Source organism: Pan troglodytes, chromosome 18, assembly GCF_028858775.2.
Source record: "Pan troglodytes isolate AG18354 chromosome 18, NHGRI_mPanTro3-v2.0_pri, whole genome shotgun sequence".
In the NCBI taxonomy this organism is placed as follows: Eukaryota; Metazoa; Chordata; class Mammalia; order Primates; family Hominidae; genus Pan; species Pan troglodytes.
In genome coordinates, this window is record NC_072416.2 from 34578089 (window position 1) to 34593908 (window position 15820).

The following is a 15820-nucleotide window of genomic DNA, read 5'->3' on the forward strand; positions in this document are numbered from 1 at the left end:
TGGCTATCTCAGGGAGGCCCAAAGAAGACTGGAGGGAGCTCTCAAAACCTTCCCATTCAAAAACAGGAACTGCCTGTTGGCTGATGGCAGACACACCCCTTGGTTTGGGATGAAAGGCAGTCCTGACTGCCTCTTCCTGACCAGGCTGTCCTCTTCAACCAAGGGGTTTCTCTCAGCACTTATGAAGGTGAAATGATTCAATGGAAGAGACAGTACTTTGTAAACCATAAAATGCAATACAAGCAAAGATCTAAAATAAAACCAACTTTTACTTCTCTCTTGCCACCCTTTCTCTCCAACTCCAGAAAACCTGAGTGCTACAGACCACTGTTTGCAAACTCAAATGACCATAGGAACTCAGCAAGTCATATAAATGAGCGGGAAATGCCAGATGGAAAGGCCTGTTTGGACAGAGACGTGGGTCTAAGAAATACTTCCCTTTCTTCTTCGCTGTACTTTAAGATAAACACCAAAAACACTAAAAGCAAGCCATGATGAATGGCACGTGGTGCTTGGTCAGGAGCCCACGGGAGTGGTGGGGATGGGTGGCCGGGCCACGGTGAATTGTGAGTTCTGGCTCTGGCTCAGCTCCCAACAACTGTGGTTTTGTCGGAGCCTAGGTCGAGTTGCCAAATCTTTGGATTTTTCAAAAGACACCAGAAAACCTGTATTTGGTTGCAAAATATCCTTTTCAATTTTCACTACTAACTCATATCACTTAAAAACACTGCCTGGACTCAGATCAATAAATATGACAACCGCAGGCCAGATCCAGTACACAGTCACAGGATTTTAACTTGGGCAGTAAAAAGACAATGGAGGTGGTGGGTGCCTGTAGTCCCAGCTACTTGGGAGGCTGAGGAAGGAGAATTGCTTGAACTCTGGAGGCAGAGGTTGCAGTGAGCTGAGATTGCGCTATTGCACTCCAGCCTGGGCAACAAGAGCAAAACCCCATCACACACACACACACACACACACACAAAGACAATGGAAGCCAGGCATGGTGGTAGCTCACGCCTGTAATCCCAGCACTTGCGGAAGCCGAGACGACAGGATCGCTTCAGCCAAGGAGTTTGAGACCAGCCTGGACAACAGTGAGAACCTCATCTCTACGTAAAATTTAAAAATTAGCTGGCCATAGTGCTGCCCGCCTGTAGTCTCAGATATTTGGAAGGCTGATGGGAGAGGATTCCTTGAGCACTGCAGGTTGAGGCTGCAGTTAGCCCTGTTCACACCACTGCACTCCAGCCTGGGTGACAGAGCAGGAAGCTGTCTCAGAAATAAATAAATAAATAAATAAATAATAAATAAAAAGACAATGAGTATTGTGTTCTGGGAGGGTCACAAGAATAAAAATAATGATAAAAAATTTAAAAAGACAATGGGTAAAACAAGGTTCTCCTCTACCTCAGTCCTCTTAGCACCTCTGGGCTGAGAAACAGCTTTTGGTTCCCCTTATGTAGGTCTGGGCGTTCTCAACTCAGCCCTGCCTCAGTAGAGGGGGCCTTGGAGAGCCCTGGGCAGTGGGGAGCAAGGTGCTGGCAGAGGAGGCTGCTAAGGGCCCAAGATCAGACTGTCTGCACCCCAGGGCCAGCTCTTGCCGTAGATTCTGGGACCTCCCTGCAGGCCGCCGCAGAAGTTCGGGCCCCTGAGCCCATCTCGGGCCTCCCGTAATGTCTAGATAGTCACTTTTAAGGCCGTCACCCACACTCCTGGAATATCTCCGGGTACAGCTGGAAGCCCACGGGCGGGTCCAGGTCTCCGTGGCCAGGGGTCAGGGTCACAGACAGACGCCCGGCGACCCGGCCCCTGTGGCCCCCGGCCCCGGGCCGATGAACCCACTGGTGTTTGGCCACGGCTGACTTCTGGCCGAAGCGGCGGCCGCACTGCGGGCAGGGGTAGGGCTTCTCGCCGCTGTGGGTGCGCCTGTGGGCTGCCATCTCCGAGCTCTGGCGGAAGCAGCGCCCGCAGTCCGGGCACGGGTAGGGCTTCTCGCCGGTGTGGGTGCGCACGTGGCGCCGCAGGTCCGAGGGGTAGGCGAAGGCGCGGCCGCAGTCCGGGCAGGGGAAGGGGGTCTCGCCGCTGTGCACGCGCCGGTGCTGGTAGAGGGCAGAGCTCTGGCTGAAGCGGCGGCCACAGTCGGCGCAGCCATAGGGTTTCTCGCCGGTGTGGACGCGCAGGTGCGAAGTCAGCGCCGAGCGCTGCGTGAAGGCCCGGCCACACTCCGGACAGCGGTGGGGCCGCTCCCCACGATGGATGGCCCGGTGTTTGCTCAGGGAGGAAGCGTGGCCGAAGCCCTTGCCGCAGTCAGTGCAGTGGAAGGGCTTCTCGCCAGTGTGACTGTAGACGTGCTCCACCAGTGTGGAGCGCCAGGCGAAGCTCTTCCCGCACACGTAGCAGCCGTGACGCTGGTCTGCTCTGGGGACAGGGGGGTGGGCACAGAAGGAGGGGCGTCCCCGGTGCGGTGCCTTGGACAGCTGCTCCCAACCATAAGGGGGCCCGGCCGAGGGGGCTTGGGGAGACTTCAGCCCAGGAGACCCGGCGGCCACAGGGTCGGGCTTCTCCAGGGCTCCCGTCCCTTCCCTTTGTCTTTCCTTTTTCTTGTTTCTGAAATCTGCTGAGAGATAAAGAGGGGAGAGTTCAGGCTCGGCTCATCCTGGTCCTTGAATCCCACAGCCCACGTGGACAGGGACAGGCCTGCTGGATCCCCGGCTGCTCCTGGGAGATGGAGGAGTGACACCTGTTCCTCGGCTGCAGAGCCAGACAGAGCCAGGAGGGAGAGAACAGTCCATTCCGCCTCGGGGCTGGGGAAATGTCACGGCGGGGGAAGGGCAGAGATGACATGAACATCTGGGCCTGATCCAGAAGGAGGAAGGGACACCTGAGGATGTTCCAGGCAGCAGGAACAGCACCAAGAAAGGCAGAACCAGGAGGGCATGGCCAAGTTCAGTGGGGCTGGATACTCTGCAAAGGCTGAGGCAAGAAATGAAAGAAAAAAAAGGGGGCGGACGGGGAGAAAGGAACCAGCCTGCAGGTGAACGGCAGGGGTGGGTCCTGAGGTGGAGGTAGAGTCAACAGAGTTTAAGAGACTGGGCGTGGGGGCTCAAGGCGGTAATCCCAGCGCTTTGGGAGGTAGAGAAGGAGGATCAGCCTAGGATTTCAGGACCAGCCTGGGCAACACACCGAGAGCCAAGACCCCCTCTATAAAATATATATATTACATAACAATTTAAAACAATTAGGCCAGACACAGTGGGTCACTTTGGAAGGCCGAAGCAGGCGAATCGCTTAGCCCCAGGAGTTAAAGACCAGCCTGGGCGACATAGTGAAACCCTGTCTCTACTAAAAATACAAAAAATTGGCTGGGCGCGGTGGCTCACGCCTGTAATCCCAGCACTTTGGGAGGCCGAGGCGGGCAGATCACAAAGTCAGAAGTTCGAGACCAGCCTGGCTAACATGGTGAAACCCCATCTCTACTAAAAACACAAAAACAAAATTAGCCGGGCGTGGTGGCGGGCGCCTGTAGTCCCAGCTACTGGGGAGGCTGAGGCGGGAGAATGGCGTGAACCAGGGAGGCGGAGCTTGCACTGAGCAGAGATGGCGCCACTGCACTCCAGCCTGCGCGACAGAGCGAGACTCTGTCTCAAAAAAAAAAAAAAAAAAAAAAAATTAAGCAGGCGTGGTGGCGGGCGCCTGTAATCCCAGCTACTTGGGAAGTTGAGACAGGAGAATTACTTGAACCTGGGAGTGGGAGGTTGCAGTGAACTGAGATGGCACCACTGCACTCCAGCCTGGGCAACGGAGTAAAACTCTGTCTAAAAAAAAAAATTACCCAGGCTTCGTGGCGAGCACCTGTACAGTCTTAGCTACGCTGGAGGCCCAGGTGGAAGGACTGCTTAAGCCCGGGAGTTCCAGGCTACAGTGAGCTATGATGCCGCCACTGCACTCAGCCTAGGCAACAAAGCGAGACCCTGTCTCTAAAACAAAAACACCAAAAAAAGCCCCCAGAGTGTAGTGACCACGCAGAGGTGAGGACTCAGAGGCGGGTATGGCAGGGCCAGAGCCCCCATCACAGCTCCTTTCTAGGCTGCATCCGGGAGCCACGCAGGGGCTCAGCCTCGTCGTCGCAGTTGAGAAGGCAGTTCAGAGAGGAAACTGCTAAGCAGGTAGCTGGAGGTGGCAGAGGGTACCGGGATGGGACAGGAACAGAGAAGTCCCCATGGGACTGAGCACCCGATACTCCACCTGGGTCCGTTTGTGTCTGACATTTCGCCACCTCCGGATCCTGGGCAGCCGGACCCCACAGTTCGGCCTCCTCCTCCACCCAGGAGATGAGAGCTGGCTTGTTGCCTCCGATTCCTAGGGAAGAAGAACGCAAACCCCACGCTGCGGGGAGGCCACCTGCCCGGCCCCGGGGCCCCCAACTTCACGCGCAGCTCCCAGAGGCGCGGCAGGGCCTGTGGGGGCGCAGGGCTCAGGCGAGCAGGTGGGGCTCTCACCGAGAGCGCTCAGGTGGCCGTAGGTCTCCCGCATCACGTCCCGGTACAGGGCCCTCTGCGCTGGCCGCAAGCAGCCCCACTCCTCCCGGCAGAAGTACACGGCCACGTCCGCGAAGCTCACAGCCCCCGGCTCCCTCCACTCGGGTCCGGCCCCGTTTGGGTCCCGGGGAGGGAGCGGGGCCAGAGGCGGCGCCATGGTGACTGTCAACCCCGACGACGGATCGGCTGCCTTCCCTGGCCTGGCCTGGGCCTGCGGAACCTCCTGCGCCCGAGAAAGCCTCCCTGGCCCGGGCCCAAGGGAAGGAGGGAGGTTACTAGGGCCCCCGAGGGCGCACTAGAGGGCATGGAAACTAACGGTGCCGATGGCAGCGGGTGTATAAGCAGAAATGGAATATGCCCTCATAAAAAATGGCGGCGGCGCGGGTACTCGACCTTTGCCCCTACGCAGTCGTGCCCAAGACAACGCCCCCGGTATCTCCAGTCCGCGTTCTCTCCGTACCCGCATCCAAAATGGCCGCGGTGACTAATACAGAGGCCGGCCTTGAAAACTAGCCGCGCATGTTTAGTCCCCGGCCCGGCGAGGCTGTGCAGCAGAGAGCTCCGCCCCGGTTTGCACGAACAAAAGAGCGCCTCGCGGGAGTGAGCTGGCCTCTCGGCCTTACTGAACTCAGGCATTAGTTTTCGTCTGTGGACCGTTTTATAATCGGGCTCCAGCTCATCACTCTCTCGTTTTGTCGTTGTTATCTCAGAAACAGGGCAACAGCAGTCTCTTCCCAATGTTGAGTGTAAAAAACCAATGGAGTGGGCGTGGCGCAGTGGCTCACGCTTGTAATCAGCAGTTTGGGAGGCCGAGGCCAGCGGAACAACTGAGGTCAGAAGTTCGAGACCAGCCTCACCAACATGGTGAAACCCCGTCTCCACTAAAAACACACAAAAAAACAGCCAGGTGTGGTGGCGTGCACCTGTAATCCCAGCTACTGGGGAGGCTGAGGCAGGAGTATCGCTTGAACGCGCGAGGCGGAGTTTGCAGTGAGCCGAGATCGCCTCACCGCACTCCAGCCTGGGCGACAGAGCGAAACTCCGTCTCAAAAATAAAAAAGAAAGAAAGAAAGAAAAAGGAGTGGATACAGGAGAACCTCCTCCATCGTAGGCTTGTTGGGGCCTGAAATTCTGGAAGTTTCTAGATGGCGGAGGCAGTGGGGAGAGTAGGGTAAGGTTGAGAAAGTCGGAGGGTCCTCTCTTCTAGGAGCTTCTCCCATGTGCTGCTCAGGACGCCTCCCAATTGCCAGTCTCCCTGTAGCTGCAGCCGGGCTCTCAGCTCCCCTCACATCCTGCCCCTGGACGGATGGCCCAAGGCTCCTCTGCTCAAATCCAACTCATCCCTTTCTTGCCCCAATCTGCTTTCCCTAGGGTCTTTATCTAGTAAATGTCACCAACTCTCCCCCAGACCTCTCTCTCACTTTCTGATGGTCTATTCTGTGCTCCACGTGACTTCATACATGTCCTGTTGTAGCAGGACAAGCCACAGACAAAACCCCTCAGACACCGAGTTGAAGGAAGGGTTTTATTCGGCTGGGAGCATTGGCAAGACTCACATCTCAAAAACCGACTCCCCAAGTGAGCAATCCCTGTCCCTTTTAAGGGCTCACAACTCTAAGGGGGTCCCCGTGAGAGGGTCTTGATCCATTGAGCAAGCAGGGGATATGTGACTGGGTGCTGCAGGCACTGGTAATTAGGACAGGACAGGACAGGGATTTTCACAGTGCTTTTCTGTACAATGTCTGTAATCTATAAATAACAAAACTGATTAGGTCAGGGGTCGATCTTTACCAGGCCCAGGGTGTGGCGCCAGGCTGTCTGCCTGTGGATTCCATTTCTGCCTTTGAGTTTTTACTTCTTCTTTCTTTGGAGGCAGAAATTGGGCGTAAGACAATATGAGGGATGGTCTCCTCCCTTACTGTGTATGGGAGTCAGAGTTGCCTCCAACTGCCTTTTAGCTCTTGGTGGGCTCTTTAGTTGAATCTAGGCCCAGATTGAGAATCGCCTGTAATGCTAACTACTGGGAGGCAAAGGCAGGAGGATCCCTTGAGCCCAAGAGTATGAGATCAGCCTGGGCAAGTTAGTGAAACCCTATCTTCAAAAAAATAAAATAAAAATAAACTAAAGTAAAATAAGAACAAATGAATTGACAGTGGACAAACGAGAAAATTATACCGATTGTATTAGTTTTACATGTACATGGGGATCTTCACAAGATCTTCACAAGAGAGGGAAGTCAGAAAAAGTGCCCAAAGCCAGGTGCTTTTATATTTTTTAGACAAAGAACAATAAAATTTCAGCGGGCAGACGCGGTGGCTCATGCCTGTAATCCCAGCACTTTGGGAGGCCGAGGTGGGCAGATCACTTGAGGTCAGGAAACCCCGTCCTTACTAAAAATAAAAAAAAAAAGGTAGCTGGGGGTGGTGGTGGGTTCCTGTAATCCCAGCTACTCAGGAGGCTGAGGCAGGAGACTCACTTGAACCTGGGAGGCAGAGGTGGCAGTGAGCCAAGATTGCGCCACTACACTCCAGCCTGGGCGGGAGAGAGACTTCGTTTAAAAAAAAAAGAAGAAGAGGGCTGGCCCGGTGGGTCATGCCTGTAATCCCAGCACTTTGGGAGGCTGAGGTGGCCGGATCACGAGGTCAAGAGATCGAGACCATCCTGGCCAACATGGTGAAACCCCGTCTCTACTGAAAATACAAAAATGAGCCAGGCATGGTGGTGCGTGCCTGTAGTCCCAACTACTTGGGAGGCTGAGGCAGGAGAATAGCTTGAACCCGGGAGGCAGAGGTTGTAGTGAGCCGAGATTGCACCACTGCACTCCAGCCTGGGTGACAGAGCAAGACCCGGTCTCAAAAATAAAAAATAAAAGAAAGAAAGAATAAAAGAAAAAAGAAATGACAGGACAAAGAAAATTTGGCTAGGGCAGTGAGTAACTACAATATGTATGGGGGGGTTGTCAAACAGGTACAAGATACAGATGACTTTGTTACGTATGTTTATTCTGGTCCCTTGTGGCTTCTCAGGGCTGTTTTCTTGCCCTGGTACAGAAGGATACTCCCCCAGAGTAAGGTTTCTGGCATGCTCCGTGCAGAAGAAACAGGTCGGATTGCTCCTTCTGAAACTACAATTTCTCTGTTTTTAACTCAGAATATATCAGTATACCAGGCTGTGAATGTTTTACAGGAGGTCCAGGGGAGCCCCTGTGGAGGAGCCTGGAGGGAACTTCAGGGAGGGTGATCCGGCGGGAATCTCAGGAAACAGCTCAACCTGCCGCATAAGTGAGGAGAGCCACTTCTTTCCCTTTTCGGGGATCCGGGTGGGGCGGGCGCCGCTGAGCGCGTCTAGGTGGCCGCAGGTCGCGGCATCGCGTCCCGGATCAGGACGCGAACATCCCTATACCGCAGACACCCCCACTGCGCCAGGAAGCGGCAGTCGGCCGTTTCCGCGGAGCTCTCGGTCCTCAGACACTTTCCCAGTCTCCGTCCCTTCCGCCTTCCCTGGTTCATTGGCTTGGAGCCATGAGCGCGGCCAGTGGCTCCGCGGCTCCCGGAGGGACGCTGGGGGTTTGCCCTGGGAGTAGGGTGCAGGAGGTTCCACGGACGCCTCGACGACCGGTAGTAGCTTCGGGTGGGGCCTAGAGAGGACGGCGAGCAACTCTGTGGTTCCGGAGTCCAGAAAAATGAAAGCGCTCTTAGAAAAGATGGCTGGCGGCTGGGCACGGTGGCTCACGCCTGTAATCCCAGCACTTTGGGAGGCCGAGGCGGGTGGATCACTTGAGGTGAGGAATTCAAGACCAGCCTGACCAACGTGGTGAAACTCCGTCTCTACTAAAAATACAAAAATTAGCGGGGCATAGTGGCACACGCCTGTAATCCCAGCTACTTGGGAGGCTGAGGCAGGAGAAGCGCTTGAACCCGGGAGGCAGAGGTTGAAGTGAGCTAGCTGAGGTCGTGCCACTGCACTCCAGCCTGGGTGACAGAGTGAGATTCTTGTCTCAAAAAAAAAAGAAGAAGAAAAGATGGCTGGCGACAGTCCAGCTTCTCTTCATTTTAGAGAAAGGCATTGAACAGCTTGAATATCGATCCGGTGTTGCTGACCTAGTTTGTTCCTGCTGGAAAAGTCTTCTCTTGCTGTTCCTCCCAGGCGGCCTTGGCAGCGCCTCTTGCCCGTAGTTAAGATGGGTGTGGCCGCTTTGACCTGGGCTCAGGCAGGTGGCAGCAAAGGCTGCAGGGGAGGGGAAACCGGTCCAAGATTCTCGATCGAGGGCCTGACGTCCCCTTCCCAGTCCCTTAGAGGAGGCCCTTCGAGGAGGCCCACTCAGTGACGGAGTCTTTTTTTTTTTTTTTTTTTTTTTGAGACAGAGTCTCACTTTGTCGCCAGGCTAGAGTGCAGTGGCGCGATCTCCGTTCACTGCAACTTCTGCCTCCCTGGTTCAAGCGATTCTCCTGCTTCAGCCTCCCGAGTAGCTGGGATTACGGGCACGCGCCACCACGTCCAGCTAATTTTTGTATTTTTAGTAGAGACGGGGTTTCACCATGTTGGCCAGGATGGTCGCGATCTCCTGACCTCGTGATCCCCCCGCCTTGGCCTCCCAAAGTGCTGGGATTACAGGCATGAGCCACAGCGCCCGGCACCAAGTCTTTATTTTATTATTTTATTTTAGTTCTTTTTAAATTTTTTTCTATTCTATTCTATTCCACTCTACACACTCTCTCTCTCTTTTTTTTGAGACGGAGTTTCGCTCTTGTTGTCCAGGCTGGAGTACAATGGTGCAATCTCGGCTCACTGCAACCTCCGCCTCCCAGGTTCAAGCGATTCTCCTGCCTCAGCCTCCTGAGTAGCTGGGAATACAGGTGCCTGCCACCACGCCCGGCTAATTTTTTGTATCTTTAGTAGAGAGGGGGTTTCACCATGTTGGCGAAGCTGGTCTCGAACTGCTGACCTCAGGAAATCCACCCGCCTGGGTCTCCCAGAGTGCTGGGATTACAGGCGTGAGCCACTGCACCCGGCCTCTACTCTCTACTCTTGAGAGGGAGTTTTGCTCTTGTCCCCCAGGCCGGAGTGCAATGGCATGATCTTGGTTCACTGACCCCAGAAGCCAGGCTGGAATGCCTCAAATTATTGAAGGCAAAACCTTAGCAACTAGAGAGAGGTGGGATTTTAGGCTAGGTTACTACACTGCCATGTAAATGTAAAGAGGAAAAATATACAGTTTGAGAGGCTGAGGCAGGCAGATAACTTGAGGTCAGGAGTTCGAGACCAGTCTGGCCAACATGATGAAATCCTGTCTCTACTAAAAATACAAAAATTAGATGGGCATGGTGGCATGTGCCTGTAGTACCAGCTACTCAGAACACTGAGGCAGGAGAATCGCTTGAACCTGGAGGTGGAGGTTGCAGTGACCAGAGATCACACACTGCACTCCAGCCTGGGCCACAGAGCGAGACTCCATCTCAAAAAACAATAATAATAAATAAGGCCAGGCACGGTAGGTCATGCCTGTAATACCAGCACTTTGGGAGGCCGAGGCTGGTGGATCACCTGAGGTCAGGAGTTTGAGACCACCTTGAGAAATATGATGAAACCCCATCTCTATGAAAAATACAAAAATTAGCGGGGCATGGTGGCATGCACTTGTAATCCCAGCCACCCAGGAGGCTGAGACAGGAGAATCGCTTGAACCTGGGAGGCGGAGGTTGCAGTGAGCCAAGATCGTGCCATTGCACTCCAGCCTGGGCAACAAGAGCGAAACTCCATCTCAAAATAAATAAATAAATAAATGTAAAGAAGAAAAATATAAATGACAGACTATGATAAGTACTAAAAATAAGAGGGTTGTTTAGGGGTCATGTAATGGGGGGTTGTTCAGATATCTAGGAAGTGTGTGAAATTGCCCAGGATGGGTGACAAACGCTTCACAAAGGGTCCCCTGTAGCATCTCTCACCACTGTCCCCTCTTGCTCAGGCCCTTGCTGAGTTAGGCCAGGGGCCTCCTAGCTGGCCTCTGGGCCTCCAGCCTTTTGCCTTTGCCGTCCATCTGTCACTGCAGCCTGGTGTAGTGAAAACAGGAAGAGCAGTGCCTGGGAAATAGGAGATTTGGGTTCCAGGTCTACTTCTGCCACTGACTCAGCTTCATGATCTTAATTATGTCCCCTCCTTGGGTCAGGTGCTGTGGCTCATGCCTGTAATCCCAGCACTTTGGGAGGCTGAGGTGGGTGGACCACGAGGTCAGAAGTTCAAGACCAGCATGGCCAACATGGTGAAACCTCGTCTCTACTAAAACTACAAAAATTAGCTGGGTGTGGTGGTGTGCATTTGTAATCCCAGCTACTCTGGAGGCTGAGGCAGGAGAATCGCTTCAACCCAGGAGGCGGAGGTTGCAGTGAGCCAAGATCACACCACTGCACTCCGGCATGGGTGACAGAGCAAGACTCTGTCTTGGAAAAAAAGAAAAGAATTATGTCCCCTCATCTCTCTGGCTTCAGCATTCTCAGAGTGTATTCTGCAGAACAGTATTCCCATGAGAAGCTCTATGGAAAAAAAAAAAAAACAAAAAACAGCCTTCTCCATTCCCCTTGACGGTCCCCTTTGGCAAATTTAAGGTTCAGGGCAGCCTTCAATAAAGAAATGTAGTCCGCCGGGGGGCACGGTAGCACATGTCTGTACCACATGTCTGTAGTCCCAGTGCTTTGGGAGGCTGAGGCAGGAGGATTGCCTGAGCCCAGGTGTTTGAGGCTGCAGTGAGCTACAATCATGCCACTGCACTCCAGCCTGGGCGACAGTGAGACCCCATCTCTAAAAAAATTTTTTCACATTAAAAAAAACTTTCCAGGCCAGACGCTGTGCCTCATGCCTGTAATCCCAGCACTTTGGGAGGCTGAGGCAGGTGGATCATGAGGTTAGGAGTTCGAGACCGGCCTGGCAAACATGGTGAAACCCTGTCTCTACTAGAAATGCAAAAATTAGCTGGGCGTGGTGGCGCGCACCTGTAATCCCAGCTACTCAGGAGGCTGAGGCAGGAGAATTGCTTGAACCCAGGAGGCAGAGGCTGCAGTGACCTGAGATCCCAACACTGCATTCCAGCCTAGATGACAGAGTGAGACTCCTCTGTCTCAAAAAAGAAAAAAAAATTGGAGACGGAGGGCTGTGATAGTTCTACAATAGTACTATTACACATTTTGCCACTGAACTGTACTGTACACTCAAAAATACTCTAAATGATAAATTGTATATTATGTATATTTACCACAAAACAAAAACAAAGACAACCCAGTGATGTCCCAACATACTGAGAATCATGGAGCTGGGTGCAGTGGCTCACACCTGTAATCCCAGCACTTTGCAGGGGGACTTCTTGAGCCCAGGAGTTTGAAACCAGCCTGGGCAACATAGTGAGACCCTGTCTGGAAAAAAAATTAGCTGAGTGCGGTGGTGTGCACCTGGGATCCCAGCTACTTGGGAGACTGAAGTGGGAGGATGACTTGAGCCTGGGAGATCAAGCCTGCAGTGAACCATGATTGCACCATTGCACTCCAGCCCAGGAGAGAAAGCGAGACCCTGTCACAAAGAAAGAAGATGTGGTGTCGGGGTGGGGGTTAGAAAGAGAAGGAAGAAAAGATACTTAGCATCATGGGAAGCGAGAGCCTTGTGGGAGCGCCTCCCCCTCCCTAAGCCCATCTGTCAATCTTCTCCACTTGGTGTCTCAGCACAGCTACAGATGTCCTTTCTGCACCTTGTGGGAACTCATCCCTAGCTTGGAACATCCCACTTGCTGTTCCCTTTCTTTGGAAACGTCTCTACCCCCTACTCTCCCCGACCCCAGCCCCAAGCCTTTGAACCCTGCCCTTCCCCACTCCCTGTCCCCTAACCCTGTTCCCTGTGGCTCTTTCTCAACATGGCGCAGCCTCAGTATCGGTCTGCAGCAGGCTCTTTCTGCACATCGCTGTTCGAGCTCCTTCATAAGCCTTAGTATTTGCATTCGCAGTCCCTTCCTTCATTCGTGTTCTGGTTTATCACCTGTCTCTCCCTCGTAGAAAGTAAGCCCCAAGAGGGTTCCTGTGTCTGTTTCCCCTGCTATGTTCTGGCATGGAGAATAACAGCTAGTGCATGGTAAATGCTTAGCAGCTATTTGTTAAATGCACCAATGAGAAAGAGAAATAGCAGACAGCACTTGCCCTGTGTCCAGCACCAGCGCTGGGGCTGCCCAGAGCAGCTCTATGCTTGACACACTTCACCTGGTTCTGCTCCTCCCTCACTGGCAGGGCCTCCTCTCTCCAGCTGCACCTTCTCCTTGGCCTCCCTGCTCCCCAGAACGGATCACCCTTGGCCTTCACACCCTCCTACTCCTGATCACCCCTTGGTGGGCATCAGGTCCCCTGCCTCCGGCTCTCCATACTGGAACCTCTGGGTCTTACTGGCTCATATTGGCAGTCACCGAGCTGCAGATTCTATGTCAGAAGCCTCTCGTGTCTTTCTTCCTAATTCCAAGGTCACCACCTTGGTCCCAGCTCCCAGTGACCCTCACTTAGGAAAAAATGCCCAACAGATCTCTAGTGTCTAGCTCTGTCCCCCAACCAGGTCACACCCACACTGCTTTGCAAAGATATCTTCTGATAGCACCTGGCAAACAGCACTGCACTTGCTCAAGAACTTTCTGTGGCTCCTCAGTGCCACAGAATGTATCTCAAGCTGCTCTGGTGGCCTCTGTGGCCCTCCCAGATTTGACCCCACTTCTTGGCTGCATCTGTCTCCCATTCTTCCTTATCTAGTTGTTTTGTTTTGTTTTGTTTTTGTTTTTGAGACAGAATGTCTCACTCTGTCGCCCAGGCTGCAGTGCAGTGGCACGATCTCGGCTCACTGCAACCTCCACCTCCCGGGTTCAAGCGATTCTCCTGCCTCAATCTCCCGAGTAGCTGGGATTACAGGTGCCCACCACCATGCCCAACTAATTTTTGTATTTTTAGTAGAGACAGGGTTTCACCATGTTGGCTGGGCTGGTCTTGAACTCCTGACCTCAGGTGATCTGCCCACCTCAGCCTCCCAAAGTGTCTTTTATTCTTTCTATGAAGCAAGACTCCTTTGCTGTTTCCTCTGCCTGAAAATCTCCCCCAACACCAATTCATAGGCTATGGGAAGCACAGCCATCTCCTCCCAGGAACATTTCCTGGCATATCACCAACCAGCCTAGGTGAGGTGGTGCCTCTGGGCTTCCTCTGTCATAACGCCAATTACTCTCTTCCCACGTCGAACGTGGGCCCTGACTCAGCTGTATCACTGGAGCCCAGCACAAAAACCCACAGAGGCTTCAGGAAGGTGTTTGCTGAATGAATGAATGAATGGGGTCAGCTTTCGTCATCGTGGAATTCCCTTATTATCTAGCACAGTCCCTTCAACAGAAGGCACTCAACACACAGTCACTAAGTGCCAATTGTACCTTCTTTTTTGTTTTTCTTTTTGAGACAGAGTCTCACTCTGTCGCCCAAGTTGGAGTGCAGTGGCGCAATCATGGGTCACTGCAGCCTCAGTCTCCCTGGCTCAAGTGATCTTCCCGCCATAGCCTCTCAAGTAGCTGAGACTACAGGCACGCGCCACCACACCTGGCTGATTTTTGTTTTTGTAGAGATGGGGGCCTCACTATGTTGCCCAGGCTGTTCTCAAACGCCTGAGCTCAAGAGATCCTTCCATCTCGGCCTCCCAAAGTGTTGGGATTACAGGTGTGAGCCACCACGCCCAGCATGACTGTGCCTTCTAAGTAAAAACTGGCCAGGCGAGGTGCCTCACACCTGTAATCCCAGCACTTTAGGAGGCAAAGGTGGGAGGATCTCTTGAGCCCAGGAGGTCAAGGCTATAGAGAGCCATGTTAACACCACTGCACTCCAGCCTGGGTGACAGAGTGATACTCTATCTCAAAAAAAGAAAACAGAAAAGGAAAGGATAAGAAAAGGGGCACTTACTGGGACTCTTAGTTTTCTGCTCACACTCCCCAGGCAGGCTGGGCTGGGACCTGCATCCTGAGTTCCCAGCCCGTGTTTTCTGTCCAGATCTGACTTCTCAAAGGAAGTGGTAGAGACATCTGGGCTCTGTGTTCATTTCCACCCATGCTGCCATATGGGAGTGAAATCTTGAGAGCATCACGTTATCTCTCTGAGTCTCAGTTTACTTATCTGCAAACATGGTTATTGATATCCATGCCCTGGCTCCCTGGCAGGCTTCTTTACACTTTCTAAAGTGTAGACCATCCACAGTAATTCACTCTTTCAACAAATGTGTATTGCACAATTACTATGTCATACATCTTGTTAAAATGTCAGTCTCCACGGTAACCCTTTGAGGTAGATAATATTCATCTTCATTTTACAGAGGAGGCACTGAGACTCAGGAAGTTCACATGACTTACCAGCTGTGCCTGGGGTAAGTTGCAGAGACTAGTTTTTGTTTTGTTTTGTTTGTTTCTGACAGAGTCTCACGCAGCTGCCCAGGCTGGAGTGCAGTGGCGCAATCTCGGTTCACAGCAACCACTGTCTCCTGGGTTCAAGCAATTCTCCCATCTCAGCCTCCTGAGTAGCTAAGATTACAGGCACCCACCATCATACCCAGCTAATTTTTGTATTTTAGTAGAGACGGGGTTTCACCATGTTGGCCACTGGTCTTAAACTCCTGACCTCAGGTGATCTGCCCACCTCGGCCTCCCAAAGTGCTAGGATTACAGGCATGAGCCATGGTGCCAGCTTTTTTTTTTTTCTTTTTCTTCTAAGAAATGGAGTCTTGGCCAGGCGCAGTGGCACATGCCTGTAATCCCAGCACTTTGGAAGGCCAAGGTGGGTGGATCACCTGAGGTCAGGAGTTTGAGACCAGCCTGGCTAACATGTGAAACCCCGTCTCTACTGAAAATGCAAAAATTAGTTGGGCATGGTGGCGTGCACCTGTAATCCCAGCTACTCAGGAGGCTGAGGCAGGAGAATTGCTTGAACCCAGGAGGCAGAGGTTGCAGTGAGCTGAGATGGTGCCACTGTACTCCACCCTTGGTGACAGAGTGAGACCCTGTCTCAAAAAAAAAAAAAAGAAAGAAATGAAGTCTTGCTCTGTTGCCCAGACTGTAGTACAGTGGCACAATCATAGCTCACTGTAGCCTTGAACTCCTGGGCTCAAGCAGTCCTCCCACCTCAGCCTCCCAAGTGGCTGGGACCACAGGCACGATGTGCCACTATGCCTGGTTCATTTTTTGTTTTTTTTTGTAGAGATAGGATTTCACTATCTCTAGATAGTGATATCCTAGATAT

The 15820-nt window shown here is 52.9% G+C and overlaps 1 protein-coding gene and 1 long non-coding RNA gene across 3 annotated transcripts in view; one reads left to right on the forward strand and one right to left on the reverse strand.

The window, feature by feature from the left end:
* Nucleotides 1-1314, forward strand: part of LOC101056743 (uncharacterized) — a 19770-nt gene extending 18456 nt beyond the window's left edge. Inside the window, exon 3 of the long non-coding RNA XR_008540028.2 lies at nt 306-1314. This is a non-coding gene — a long non-coding RNA (uncharacterized LOC101056743). The remainder of the gene's footprint in view (nt 1-305) is intronic.
* ZNF764 (zinc finger protein 764) lies at nt 252-5029 on the reverse strand. 2 transcript variants are annotated; one of them, XM_510930.7, is made up of 3 exons: nt 4500-5029; nt 4246-4359; nt 252-2614 (listed from the first exon to the last, which is right to left on the reverse strand). In XM_510930.7, exons 1-3 carry the CDS (start codon nt 4693-4695, stop codon nt 1701-1703), a joined length of 1224 nt encoding a protein of 407 aa, XP_510930.3. In that variant the 5' UTR covers nt 4696-5029; the 3' UTR covers nt 252-1700. The 2 variants fall into 2 exon arrangements, with proteins under 2 accessions (XP_510930.3, XP_009428929.2); XM_009430654.5 differs by having other exon boundaries at nt 252-2617; nt 4500-5015.
* Between the last annotated feature and the right edge of the window lie 10791 nt (nt 5030-15820).